At 37.0% G+C, this 14,725-nt stretch overlaps 2 protein-coding genes across 7 annotated transcripts in view; one reads left to right on the top strand and one right to left on the bottom strand.

Moving 5' to 3' along the window:
• LOC108690506 (choline transporter-like protein 1) overlaps window positions 1-2,499 on the top strand; it is a 16,055-nt gene extending 13,556 nt beyond the window's left edge. For 5 of the 6 annotated variants that reach the window (XM_018197823.1, XM_018197825.1, XM_018197824.1 and 2 more), the window contains 6 exons: window positions 232-338; window positions 959-1,215; window positions 1,360-1,532; window positions 1,602-1,694; window positions 1,773-1,865; window positions 1,943-2,499. In XM_018197823.1, coding sequence (XP_018053312.1) covers window positions 232-338; window positions 959-1,215; window positions 1,360-1,532; window positions 1,602-1,694; window positions 1,773-1,865; window positions 1,943-2,008 — 789 coding nt within the window. In that variant the 3' untranslated portion in view covers window positions 2,009-2,499. The remainder of the gene's footprint in view (window positions 1-231; window positions 339-958; window positions 1,216-1,359; window positions 1,533-1,601; window positions 1,695-1,772; window positions 1,866-1,942) is intronic. The other variant, XM_018197829.1, reaches the window with a different exon arrangement.
• Window positions 2,500-5,954: 3,455 nt separating this feature from the next.
• The window catches only part of LOC108690569 (serine/threonine kinase SAD-1), a 22,502-nt gene continuing 13,731 nt past the window's right edge, over window positions 5,955-14,725 (bottom strand). The window contains exons 2-8 of the mRNA XM_018197939.1: window positions 11,610-11,813; window positions 10,726-10,878; window positions 10,055-10,301; window positions 9,507-9,858; window positions 9,254-9,382; window positions 9,009-9,114; window positions 5,955-8,842 (exon numbers count right to left, since the gene is read on the bottom strand). Of these exons, the coding sequence (XP_018053428.1) occupies window positions 6,701-8,842; window positions 9,009-9,114; window positions 9,254-9,382; window positions 9,507-9,858; window positions 10,055-10,301; window positions 10,726-10,878; window positions 11,610-11,804 (3,324 nt within the window). The 5' untranslated portion in view covers window positions 11,805-11,813 and the 3' untranslated portion in view covers window positions 5,955-6,700. The remainder of the gene's footprint in view (window positions 8,843-9,008; window positions 9,115-9,253; window positions 9,383-9,506; window positions 9,859-10,054; window positions 10,302-10,725; window positions 10,879-11,609; window positions 11,814-14,725) is intronic.

The following is a 14,725-nucleotide window of genomic DNA, read 5'->3' as shown; positions in this document are numbered from 1 at the left end:
TTTATAAAAATAATTAAGATAAAAATAATTTATAAAAATAATTAAAAATAAAAAGAGAAAATTTTTAAACTACAAAATTGTAATATTAAATCAATATAATCATAAATCAAGTACTGAAAATGTTAATATTATTTTTGATTCTGTATTATATATGTATTAATTGTTATTTAATTAATTTATTAAACTATATTTTATCTATGCTTATCTTTATAATAAATGGAATTAATTTAGGCAACAAGATGGTACAATCTATTTTTATTCTTCGTGGCGTGTGAATTCTATTTGGGTTGCCAGCATATGGTTGTTGCTTGCGCTGTTGCCCGATGGTTCTTTACAAGGTGAGATCTTTATTAGATATACGAAGTTAAATAGAAAAAATAGCGCAGTGAAAAGTTAATTAGTACGAAAAGTTTAATCTGTATGTAATCAGTTGATCAAATTATGAACAGAAAAATAAAATGAATGTTTTTTTACATACTCGAAAATACTATTTGTCATACATATCTAGAAATTTTCACGAAGCGTTATTAGATTTCTTGCTAATGATCTTCTGTTTACAGTTACTGATGTTTGACGTTAGAAGAAACACCGCTTATAAGCAGATAAAGCGGACTAAATATGTGCTTATTTAAATATTTTAAAAAAATTAACCCTAATAGCATAGATCTCCAAGGGATATTCCAAAGAACATTTAGAGGATATCTTTATATCCTAAGAACGTTCGAGTTCCTCGAATAAAGTATGTTATTAGAAAAGTCTTATTAATTATTGCGAAAATTGTAAAATGATACAGATTTTTTTGATTAATTGTCAATTTACTTCGCTTTATCTGTTAATAAGCGGTTTTCTATCTAATGTCAAGCACGTTGTATATTTATAAAATACTTATAATACTTATAAAATATGTTATGCTTTTTCATAGTATTGTATGAATTTTGTAGAAGAATTCATTTTACAGGGATAAAAGACGTCTCTCTTTACCAGTGGCAAAAGGCTTCGGATATCTTATAAGATATCACTTGGGTACTGTGGCTTTCGGAGCTTTAATAATAGGTATTGTTAGAGTTATCAGAGCCATGATAGCTTTTGTCCAAAAGCATCTGAAACGGTATGACAACTCATGCGTGAAAGGAATTCTATGGTGTTGTCAATGTTGTCTTTGGTGTTTCGAATGCGCTTTAAAATTTCTCTCCAGAAATGCTTACATTGAAACAGGTAATTGCGACATTTTTATGATGATATAAATATTGATTTGACTTTTTCATTGCTGACACTTTTCTATTTTCTTGAATATGATAACAATTAAAAACAAAAATTAAAAATATTGATTAATATACTAAAAAACAATATTTTTTTCAGCCATATACGGATGCAACTTTTGCACCGCTGGAAGGAAGGCGTTCCAGGCCTTGTCAAGCAACATTTTACGAGTAGCAGCGATTAACAGTGTCGGCGACTTCGTCCTTTTTTTGGGTAAAGTCCTCGTTGTCACTCTTACAATCGTTTCGGGGATATATTTGATGCAGGTACAGGTAAATTAATTACTATACTTATTTTTATATTTCAAGGGCTTTACTAACTTTAATTTTATCCCTTTGCAGAAAAAGGAGGGACTTAATCATCCTTGGATACCAATCACTCTCGCGGGGATATTCGCATTCCTGGTTTCGCATTGTTTCATATCAATCTATGAAGTAAGTGATATAAAAAGTAAAAAAATATCAATGTTAAATAAATAATATAATCTTCATAGAAATGTTAATTTTTTGCAGATGATTATTGACACAATATTTATATGCTTCTGCGAGGATTGCGAGAAAAATGATGGCATCAACCGACCTTATTTTATGAGCCGTGGTTTGATGGTTTGTACTAGCTATAATAAATGCATTAACTTATTGTTTTTTAGTCATTTATATATAGACAAAACTCTTGTTTTCAGGAATTCGTGGAGAACAGCAAAAAAGCTTTAAGGCATCTGGAACAACAAAGTGCTGCAGTTACATAACAAGCGTTAAGAATAGATTTTTTTTTTAATATATCATAGTTTTAAAAATTTGATATTCGGCCAATGCAACAAGCGATAAACACACAATGTATATTGGAGTTTTTCATATAATGTTAACGAATGATATTATAATTATTTCGTGAGTTAAGTTTTTTGGACAGGTCTGTTGTAATATATAGATTTTTGAGAAATAATTGCAAGATGTACAGAAATAGCTGCCTTTCGTAGACGCATATACGCCTTCTTTTAGCAATACAACACAGTTATTGAAGTTCTATACCAAGCGTGGTGCACACAATCGGTTGCTTCGATCAGTGGACTGACTTATAAGGAATATTACGATTTTATTTTTGAAGTTCCTATTTCTAAAAATATTTTTATATAACGAGATAGTTTTTTTCTACATAAACTTAGACGCGACGTTCGCACAATTGCGAATACGTCGATTTGGCAACCTGAACTTAGACATGTAACTCTTTGTACCATGATTAGCGAACAAGTTAATTTATAAGACTTATTCTGCATTCTAGAATTCTACAGAATAAGTTTACATATTGTTATATTGTTACATATGTACTCGTTCTTTATATTTGATGTAAATATTTCTTTTTTATAAAGAAGTGCCTGTAATTGATAATTTTTCATTTTGATACAAATGCCATGTAAGATATAAATATACAGCTTTGGACATACGAATTATTTCAAAAGCGAAATATAAGATAAATATTGTATATTATCAACACGAAGAAAACTTTCAAATAAAAAAGTTTGATAATTTAATTACTGACGTGTCACTTACTTCTTTCTATCTTTTTCATAAAAAATAGAATGTCGGGAAAGGTAATACTGAAAAAAAAGAGGATGTGGGTGAAATACGAAAATCTAATGGGACAAATGTTAACTTTTAATTTCAGTTTATTTTGTCTGGGCACACAGTGCATGAACGCTCATGCTTGGCGGTTTACAGATCTCATGTTATGCTGGTTTAGCAAAGTGATGTGTCGTTAACACTGAGCTGGCAGTAAATCGGGGTGACAAGTCGGACACTACGAGGGATAACGGGAAGGACTTTGGTCTGTTCAGGCCAGAGAGACGTTTAGAACGAGTGAAAAGAGTAGACCGTTTAGAAAATTCTCTCTCGTATTTACGGTGCAGCGCGTTCGAAACAGCGGAATTACTCGCTAAAATGGGGAGGATGAGCGACTAACACGAGCAGCGCAACAGCAAGAAGCCGGCAAGTTCGCAATAGAATCACATGCATTCAATGTGATACGTTAGTTTGCACTTAAGTTTCGCGAAATACATATACATATCGCATTTCAGGAAATCTAGTTCAATGAATCAGCGTTCCGTATTATAGCACGAAAATATCTCATTCTCTCTCTTTCTTTTACTTATCGATAGCTCTCCTAGGAGAAGTCGGTTTTCTCAGGATATAGGAAAATGCCAAAGATATGTACATGGAAGAGACATTTTGCTCTATTTGCAACTTCAGAATATACATTGTTCGAATTACACGAAAGACGCTTTCAATTTATTACATAAATATTATAGGACCGAGACAAATTGTACGTGACTTAGTGGTGCCTACGAGGAAATTCTTTTTGAGCTTCACGCTACATAGATAATTTCTCTCATTCGTCGATTACAGCAACAATCTTCCAATTATTCGTAGCTGAGAAGATTCTCGTATCCTAAAGTCCTATCGTTCCCGAGATATTATTCTCATATACCGAAGTAACGTTAATGCCCATGTGTACACCGCGATTGTTAGCTCCGAGTTTCGAAAGTAGCTCCCGAGTTGCTGAATATGCTACAATATAGGGTGAAAAAGATAAAATCGAATTGGATCCTTAAAATCAACGACTACACCGACACAAGGTACTTGGCTTTGTACGACTTTGTATTGCACTTTGTAGCTAGCGCAAACTTAGGTCTGTGAATCTTAATTATTATTTTTGGTCTCGTTTAGGTCATCGTCATCGTACGACGCGCAGGTAGCTGGTAATCGAGATATCGAAGTTATTGCAAAATTTTCAGTCTTTATCAAAAAAGTTACCATCGACACAATTGCAAACACAGTTGCCAACTTAAAAACGAAAACAGGATAATAAAGGGATTTAACGAGCAGCGCGAAACGCGATAGTTGCCTTATAATATTAACATCCTACAATCATATATCATTTTCGAACTTATATTTTCTTATATCTTATATCGCTTTCAAATACATCATATATGACATATGAGGGTACGGAAAGTTCTGAGCCTGACACAAAAATGACGCCACAAATCATCAAACTGTTGTATCAAACTGTTATAATATTAGACAAATTTGATCCTGTACAAAGCTATTGTTAAAATTTTAGACAGATACGTTTTAGTTTCTTTTGTTTCGCTCATGTAAAGCCATAAATTTTTTGTTCCATCATAACAATGCATCTATTTACATTTCTTCAATTTTAATCATAAAATTGCATGAATTGCATTTCAAGTTGATTCCGCAAGCATCGCATTCATCAGCTTCCTGATTTTTTCTTTTTCCGAATATGAAGAAATGGCTCGCAGGAAAAAGATTTGGCTGAAAATACTAGAGTAAGCGATGAAACTAATGCTTATTTTGAAGATTAGAGAAATCGTAAACAGCATAAAAAATTAGAATTATCATTGAAATAAATGTATTAAATTGAAAGGAGACTATGTTGAAAAATAAAAAACAATTTTGTCAAAAATGTGTTTTCTTTATCAGGCCGAAAATTTTCCAAACTATCCTTGTACATATAACGAAATGGGAGAGCTGATGAATAATGAACTCGTGAAATGAATTATCTCGGTAACTATTGAGCGTCCAGCACTCGATCGAGTGTGAAATTCATAAATTGACATAGAAATGCAATAAAAGGATCGAGATAGAAATGATCGGATGATATTATGAAGAAATGTTTATATTGCGACGAAAAGAAAAAAGTGAAATCTAATGAGTTCTCGCTACATTAATGAAAAATATACTTCTTATTTTACGATTGTAGCACGCACTTTTAAGTAGCGGATAGCATTCACGATAATGATGATGATAGAGAAACGATGACGATGACAGTGTCCGTCCAGACGACCGTTAATATGTGGCGTAAACATCCGAGGAAACGAATGATCGAAGAACGTTGCGACGTGCTTAGCCGGCAAGCACGGTCAACAGATCTTGCACCTACTGTCCGCTGCCAATTATTTAGATCTACAAGAATGGATTGACAGATGACGATTATCGCCTTACTCTTAAGCTTCTAATATCTGCGCGCAGTACTTACATACTCGGTGGGCTTTACGTTGCGCACTGCTCAAGAACACTTCTATTCCCGCACCGGATTTAACGTATACAAATACCGCGGAACGAGTTTTTCTCCCTTAATCGTTTCTTTTCTTTCACTTAGACGCAATTCAGGCTACCGTTGTAGAACACTCGCATTTCTGTCCGATGTTAATTTATCTTTCAATATATATGTATATATAAATATAGTTATTATAGCCATCTCGAGACTCTGTTCATCTTAATAAGTTAGGAAGCTTTGTAAAGGCAATGATGTATCATTTAGAGGAAAAGAGAAAGACGAAGGGATCGCATTGAAGAAAAAGGAAAAATTGAAAGAAAAATGGAAGAAGGAAGACACTTTTCGCACTGCGTGACTCCGCATCGATTAACTGCAAATTTCAATCGTAGAATTACTTTACCGTTTGCGATGCATTATGCATTACATCGTGCTAGGTTTTTGCATTATAAATATTTAGAGAGAATAGATGACGAAAGCAGCGATAATGATGATGACAATAATAATGATGATAATGACAATAGCATGAAGATGATCTCTCGCAATAATAATAATAGGGACTGTAATAGTAGCGATAATAGTAGTAATAGTAGCAGTAGTAGAGTAATGGTAGTAATAATAATATATATAGTAATAATAATATTATTAATATAATAATATAATAATCATCATCATAAACTCTGCAATATTTAATACATTGTTTGTTCACATGGACTAGATACAGCTCTCTCAGAACGATCGATAAATCGATACGCTCCATTTTCTTTTCTCTTATTGTTGTCTTGATCCCTGTGCTCTATAGACCAGCGGGGATATGATGTGATCAGTCAAATATGTTGATGGTAGACCAGAGTCACGTAATCTTTAATATTGTGATTAGCAATTACCACTCGCGCAAATATCAGTTGCGCGTTCTTAACTTAACATAACTTCGGCATCAGCGAGAAATAACAGATCATGTCTTTCTGGAAATATTAATTATCAATATTTTTTGCACTCCGAATTGCTTACAAAATGATTCCTTGAGAGATCTCGGTTCTGTACTTAGAAATTAATAACTATTGTTTTCTCTTTAAGATGTGTCAGAGATACAGCATCTATGCCATTTTGGTTTGCAGTTTAAAAAAAAAAAGAAAAAGAAAAATATATACCTCAGATCTTTCAACCTATAAAAATATTTCTGTATCGACAAAAATAACTCACTAAAAATTAAAGTAGTATCGAAAAGAGATTGTCGCGAAAAAAATCTCGCGCGTATATGCCATCTAGCTACGCCACTGGCAGAAAACGGACCTGGCCTTTACCTACCCGCGTTCATACTTCTTTCATCTTGAATATCTAAGCGAGTTCTCTTTCAAGCGAAAGCGATTCATCAACAAAGGCTACAACACTTGGAAGCGTCTCCGAGGTGAATGTGGCACACGTTGGGCATGCCAGTGCAGCCCTTACCGACGATGTTCTCCTGCACTAGATGCGCGAGGCCTAAATTCTGATTTATATCGCCGTCGCTACCGCGATGCTGCTTTGTCGCGGCATCGCACCACTGACGACGTTCCCGCCACTTGTCCTCGACTAGCAGTACCGATTTAGGCGACGGCGGACTAACACGATCGCGAGTGATGCTACCGCACGAGCGAGCCTTGTAGAGGCGTCCCTTGCCAAAGATACCCGGCAGCGGTACGCAGAGCTTCTTGTGCACGGCGAAATAACGACTCAATAACCGAATCTTCCTGTTCTTACACTCGTTTCTCTTACACTCGTTGATCGAGCCATTACCACGATTCTCCTTATCGTTACAGGGCGCTTGACTCGCGCACTTGTGATCGCTACGACGTTCATCGCTGACGCTCTGACAATCATCCGATTGCCGTTGACAGCTATTACTCTTTCCATCGGGACTGCGAGTGGATTTTGAGCTTTGCGATATCAAGGATTTCCCGGCGGTGAGTGACCAGCTCTGCAACAATTTCGCTCCGAGACCTTTTGCTTTTTGTACCGTACTGGTTGCTATTTGAGACATAGGTGGAACAACATTGTGCTGAGAAGCCGTGCTATTCTGCGATACCGATGACGCTGACGATGAGGAGACGTTCTGCGTGCCAATTGCAGTCGAATTGCGCGACACATGACAATGATTGTGACAAGATGAGGGTGCCTCGGCCTCCTGAACCTCGGTGATACGATTCAACGACTGGCTCTCACGCAATCGCGTCTCACCGGCTCTTCTCCTACCAGCGCGATGTCTCCTGCCAAACATTACCTGGTTCTCGGTGCATCGATGCCGTCCTCCTCCATTCGTTGTGCTCGTATTTGTCGTGTTAGTGCCACTGCCACTTTCGTTTCGATTGCTCTCGGTTGTCGGTGTATCCGTCGTCGTGTGTTCGCCATTGCTAACTCCGCTCCCTCCTCCACCAACTCCACCACGTCCGCCACCGCTTCCTCCTGGATCCTGCGAATCGCTCGAGTCGTCGTGACTATCGCGTCTCGGAGGTAAGGGTTTGCCCGTGGATGCACCGAGCTTGTGCGCCCTCTTTTTCCTACTCTCGCTGTCGTCGTCGCTGGCATCTGAACTCGAACAGGAGGTCGTGCGCGTCTTGTGGAACTTGCTTCTCCGTTGCTCATATGTTGTTCGCCTAACAACGCGGCATTTAGTTGTCGAATCCCCGCATTCCGTGGAGTTCACCGATGCTTGCGTGCCATCCCCGTCCTCCAGGATTTCATTGAGCGTAGGTTGTTTCGCAGAAGCACCGCTGGGTGACGGCATCGTCTTGTATTTAGGTGTTAACGTCACTTGATTATCACTAATCGGATGAAGAGGTATCGAGACGGTCGACGATTCATGTAGTGTTTTAGTAGCAGTCGTCATTGTCATCGTTGTAGATACATCGGACGGTTTTGAGGAAATCATTGATGAGGTCTCTGTGAGTGGCACACTAAACCGATGGTGTTGAGAACCCATTCTCCACTTATTTGCCGGTATCGGTCCGGTCGATTTTAGACACTCCGTTACCGATTTAGGTTTAGTTTCCGTAGTAGTGGCTTTTCTAGTTGTCCATCCGGATGATGGAGAGTTCGCGCCGCTCAATCGGTTCTTCAGATTTTCCTCGCACGTCATGGTAATCCGCGGAGTTATGGGCAGTTTCTCTAAGAGTACATTGCCCATTTGGACTTTGTCTGCTCCTTTTAGATGCATCGGCGATGACGTCTTATCCTTCTCGTTTTTCGAAATCTGCTTCAGTCTTTCTCCCCTATGCGATGATTCGGCAACGACGATATCCTCTTTTTGATGTGGATGTCGTTGACTCAACACGGGCTTCGTGCTAGTATGTTTCTCCGGAAGCTGTGATAATCGCTCCTGTAGAATATGCGAGAGTTTTCCCTCGGAACGGGAACCACGACGATTAAGGGAATTTAGCGCCGAATTACTGCCATGTTCATCTCGGCCAGAGCATGAGGACACATCGTCCTCATCTTCTTCTTCTTGAACAATACTGCACTTGCGCGAACGTACGTTCTGTAATTAGAACAGTCATTTTTGTTTCCTCTGTGCGAGAAATATTGACATGTAAATACTAATACATGATTGGATGTAACATTAACATTTTATACAACACATAAAAATGTTTGCCAAGACATCCGATAGTCGATATCTTTCTAAATGATGAACATGTACTACGTACCTGCGGTACGTCACCAGGTGTCCGTGGCACGCTTAATAGCGATTGGTTCATAGTACTCAAAGAATTCTCATCTGTGCGCAGATTTGTTGTCAGATCATCCTGCCGGCTGTATAAAATTAACAAGCATTGATATTAGTGATTTCATTAAAGACGGTATGCAGCATAAATATTTAGATTTAACATATCTTATAAGTGAATCACACATAGCAGCAATATTAATGGGTGATTCAGTATGTAAAACATACCTTGAGGAAACATCTAGAGCTTCTGGACGACTTTTCTGCATCTGTTCTTGTCGATGAGCGCGCAATTTCCTCTCAGCCAGCAAAAAATACGTCGCGGTGATGTGGTTGTATTCGTTCTTGTCGAGTGCGCTGTAAAAAGATTCATGATGAGAATTGCCAGTAAAACGTAGCGCCGAAGACGCATGCTTAAAATATACTAACACGCAAAAAGGCACGATCAAAATGGTCAAATCTCTTCCTAATGTCTACTCACTCCAATATCTCTTCCTTGGTGGCGATGTTACCGTTAACCATTTTGGTAATTATGTGATTGTGATGATCATCGGAGACTTGTTGACGTGATACGAGCGGTAACGTCTCCATCGTATCTAAGTCGGAACCAATCGCTAACCACGGATCCGCAGCTATCTCCTCGAGGGACGCTCGGCCTTCGGGTTCTCGCACGAGCATTCTCGCGATCAGCCGCTTGCAACCGTCGGACACGTGCGACGGAATTGAATACTTGCAGTCCATAATCATCGTTAGCGTCTCACTGTCGTTCGCTTCTTGAAACGGCGCTTGACCGCACACTAACATGTATAGTATTACACCTAACGACCAAACATCTGCAACAAATTGAAATACAAACGTAGTCTATTGAAGCGAGTATAATTTCACTCTCTCGCTATATTATATTTTAAATAAGATTTTTTTTCTTTCAAATTTAGAGTCCAATGCTTCTTAGCAAAACTTTCAACGAAAGATGTAACTTTAATTCTAATTTGAGTCATATTTATCCTTAATTGCAATTAATAAGCTTACCTACTGCGGGGGCATCATAACTATCGCCTAAAAGTATCTCTGGAGCGGAGTACGCTAATGAACCGCACGAAGTCTCGAGCTTCTGACCAGGACAAAATCTATTGCTAAACCCAAAGTCCGTAAGCTTCACCGTTCCCAGCTTTTCGAAGAACACGACATTCTCGGGTTTCAAATCTCTGTGCACTACGTGTAAACGATGACAGTAAGATATGGCTCTAACTATCTGTCGAAAGTAAGTCCTGGCCACCTAAGGCGAAAATTCAAATATTATGATACGCGCAACTGCAAGTGAAATATCCAATAATTTTAAAAATTTCAGTCAATATATTATATTTAGTAAAAAAATGACAGTAAGAATTTCTATAAAATGATAGTAAGAATTTTTATACAATTAATATTTTTTATTATTTCAATTAATATTTTTATATTATTATTATTTATTATTTTTTATTAATTCTGAATTTATAACATAAGAGAAATTTTTTTTAAAAGTTTGAAGATAATTTTCTGTATAATTTACATAAATTCTTTATATATATGATAAATTTGTAACAATTTATACCCAAGAAAATTCACATTCAAAACTTTATATGAGAGCTAAACTTATATCCTACATCCATGTGGTAATTGTAAGCCGATGGCATAATAAAACAATGGCCATGCAACAATACCTCTTCGCTGAGGCCGCTGTCGTGGCGCATGATGTAATCGTAGAGGTCCCCGCCATCGCCAAGCTCTAGAATTAGGTATAGCTTGGTCTGCGTATCTATCACCTCGTATAATCGCACCACATTGGGATGCTGCACCAGCTTCATGCACCGCACCTGCGACACAGACGGACATGATGTACAGGCAGACAAAATTCATTTCGCTTGAACGAATTTAAATCCAGGGATCAACGATTCCGTCATCATTATCTCATCGATCTTATTGAGGTCCATCGCTATGAGATTTATCGTGCGATGCAACTACGCGAGACGATTCGATCACTGGTTATTATCGAACCAGCCATCAAAATGACATTACGCGAATCAGGATATCATCAATGGCTCTATTATTTCCATTACAGGACATGAAACAGACAGAAGATAATATTGACGCGATTGTACAGTCACGACACAACAAGTGAAAAACAAATAATGATTAGAATGTCGTTAGTTTTATCTACCATACTTAAGTATAAATTCGGAACAAAAGATAAATTTGAAACAATTTAGTTTTATGTCAGAAAGACATCAGAAAGCAAAGAAAAAGGCACAAAAAGATAATTTCAGATTTTTATAGGCTTTTCGTACATTCCAATCTTCTAATGTTTATTTAAATCACTTTAAGAGTGCGTTCCACTTAATGCTCACAATATTCGCGAGTATTATTTGTCCTCGTTTAATAGTTGATAATAAGAATGAAATTGATTCAGTCAATGACTTCATGCATTGCGAGCGTTAAGTGGAACACATACCCTTAGTAAAAGAACATTTCCTTCACATGTTTCCTTTAAAAATGGCAAAAGATCAAACTGGATGACTCGTCGAACTAGAGTTTGCATTTCTCTCACCTCCTGGAAGAGATGAGCCCTCGAAACCTCATCGAGCTTACTCTTATCGATCACCTTCACTGCCACTTTTTCACCGGTGAAAACGTGTCGTGCCAGCTTTACCACGGCGAAGTGACCGCGGCCGAGAGTCTCCTCCAGATCGTAAAGACCGGCGATCTTGCCATCGTAATTGCTATATCCCACTCTTCGATTCATCTCGTGCCGCTGCAATGCAAAGTTCTTTTCGTATGCAGCAAATGATAAAGATGAAAAAGACATCTTACTCATCTAAAATAACTCATCTATTAAATCTGATTTACATACAGTGAGAGAAAAATGTATTAAATTTTAATGAGTATTTGTTTGAATAGTGTCAGTTGAATATTTATTAAATTACATATATTTATTTGATACAAGAGTCATTAATTTGATTTAACTAATGTATTTTTTTATTTAGCAAATAATTATTTTCCATATATAAAAATAGTTATTTATTAAAATTTAGTATATTTCTCTCTCATTTTATAAAATTCGAATCGAAAAGAAGATGATTTTCAATCTTTTATGAAAGTCGTTTATCTTCCACTTTGTGATTTTCGCAAATTTAAGATCCTCGTAATATAAAATTACATATTGTACATTTTGAAACATTATTAAGCACCAAAATCCGCTTCAACGGAATGTAAATCTTTCTCTTGTTTTTTGTGTTATTCATTTATCGATTCATTTTACTTATAATTAAATTTGAAAGGTTATCACGTTTTACAAATAAGTAGATAAGTAGATTACTTTGTCAAAATCAATTTGTGTTAACTAAACATTGAACTATGTTAACTAAATGAAATACATTAACTAACTATTACAATTCTTAAACTTTTTTTTTATTAGTTTTTTGAATAGTGTCCTGTATATTTCTATATGATAACATTGAATGAGTTTAAAATATCGAATTCTGATCGATCGTTTAGAAATGTTGACCGACAGTCGCGTAAGTACGACGGTCCATTCCGAGAAAGAGGTCACTATTATTTTTAGCGCTTAGTAGGAGCAATAATTAATCGCTTCGCCATCCATGGATGTGCGATCGGTAGCAGTAAAAAAAAAAAGGTACACTCCGTAGAATGACAGGAGATACTATCGCTTTAGAAAAATACATAGAGAGAAGCTAATGGACCGAACACGATGCACATGCTAAATATAGTTATCCGACTCAAACTTTTACTCGCAAATGAATAAAGTAGTTAAGTCCAGAATGTGTACAGAGTATACATAGAAATCGTGCATAATCCTCGATGAATTGATTTTTCCTCGATGATTAGAAACTCGAGTAACTGGAGCGCGAGAATCTGTTGTCCATCGATCGTATCGAGGCGCGACTCGGACAGGATCGGTTATCGCTCACTTTCCAAAGGATCGATGACCTTAAAAAAAATATGATAAACATGAGATCTCGCTTTAATCGCTTGTTCCGCTTTGTTAGTCTAAACGCAAAGATAACGTTAATGCAACCACGAGGCAAACAGTATGCGATCAAATTTAGCGCTAGATGGGAATAGGAGCCAATGTTGTGCTGCCGAGGGAACGCATTGTCTTTGGCGAAACGTAATTGCGAAACACGTCATGTACCGTGACGCGTCGAGGCTACATTGGATTTGTTAGCACAGTATCTCGCATTCCGCCCTTCCTCTTCTGCTTCTATTCTTATTAAATATATGTACGCCATACTTTCTGATTCTTTGTCTATATATTCATAAATATTTACTTTTCTTTTATGTATATTATTGCATTGTGTCTATCGTTGTCTTTTTTCAAACTTGAAGAGATTCTTCTTCGGATAAATTAATTCTCTCTCTCTCTCTCTCTCTCTCTCTCTCTTTCTCTTTCTAAAACGCACAAAAATACAATTCAACGGCAAGTTGCGAAAATCTCGATTTACGACTACGATGTTCATGTCCTTTCCTTTGGGATTCACAAAGGAGTTTCTTGCCTTGCGGAACGCGCAGTCCCGTCGGGAGTTGCGAATCATTTCTTCGCCGTGCGTGCTCCGGATACTGGTAACGAGGATTACGAAGAACGCAAAAATAAACCTTCTCGAGCGACGCGGAGAAGGTACCAATAAGGAGGTGAACCGCTTCGACCAGCCTGCACGTCAAATTTTCTTCTCGGAAAACGCTATATCCGAAGATCCTTCAGCTCGACGAAAACAGATCAGATTAATACCTTAACGATCGAATCATCCGTGCTTGATGTGCAATTTATAGCAAATGCTGACGTAAGACTGACATTCACTCGCCGAGGTTTACGGCTTTTATTTCGCGCAAACGCGTCCATTGCCTATGTCGCGATATAAATAAGACGAGAGTATTCTCTCCCATTCTCGCCAGTGTTATTATTATCGACAAGCGTTCCCTGCACCATCGTTCATTGTTAAGATAATAAATTATCTTAGCTAATGTATTAATTCATTAAGGGAAAACGACGTCACGTGCCGATTTATGTGCCAAATATCGAAAAATTCACCTATTAGATATTAACAAATGTCATACGATGAGATAATTCTATGATCGATGGCGTATCCTTCGGAAACGGATTCAATTAAAATAAATCATGGCTCGGTCGTCATATCGATGCGTTTAATTCTTTTTGCCATTACATGGGAAATTAATCGCTGTTACGTAATCATAATTGATGTCATTTACGACATCGTGAAGTAATGCAATTACTGACACCGACCAAATAAAAATTCCACGAGCTTTGTCTGGACTTGCGCAAAGTGTAATTAATAAACGAATGCGATTAACAATTTGACTAATATGAATACCCTAATTTTACGTCCATAAACTGTTAAATGCTTGCAATAATCTAAATAATTAATATTAGAATTTTTTTACATCAGGGATTCCTAAATTTTTGTTTGTTGCAACACTTTAGAGGATTATGCTAGGGAAAATATAAATATTTACACAAAATGACAGAAATAATAGAAAAATACTTTATAAAAAGAAGACAAGAAAAATGTTACGTCAATAACGCAATGTGAAGCTCGAAATATTACAAAAATGTGATATATATATATATATATATATATGTGTGTGTGTGTGTGTGTGTGTGTGTGTGTGTGTGTGTGTGTGTGTGTG

Source organism: Atta colombica, unplaced genomic scaffold (genome assembly GCF_001594045.1).
Source record: "Atta colombica isolate Treedump-2 unplaced genomic scaffold, Acol1.0 scaffold33, whole genome shotgun sequence".
Lineage (NCBI taxonomy): Eukaryota > Metazoa > Arthropoda > Insecta > Hymenoptera > Formicidae > Atta > Atta colombica.
The sequence above is the reverse complement of the archived record's forward strand: the minus strand, read 5'-3'. Positions and strand labels throughout refer to the sequence as shown.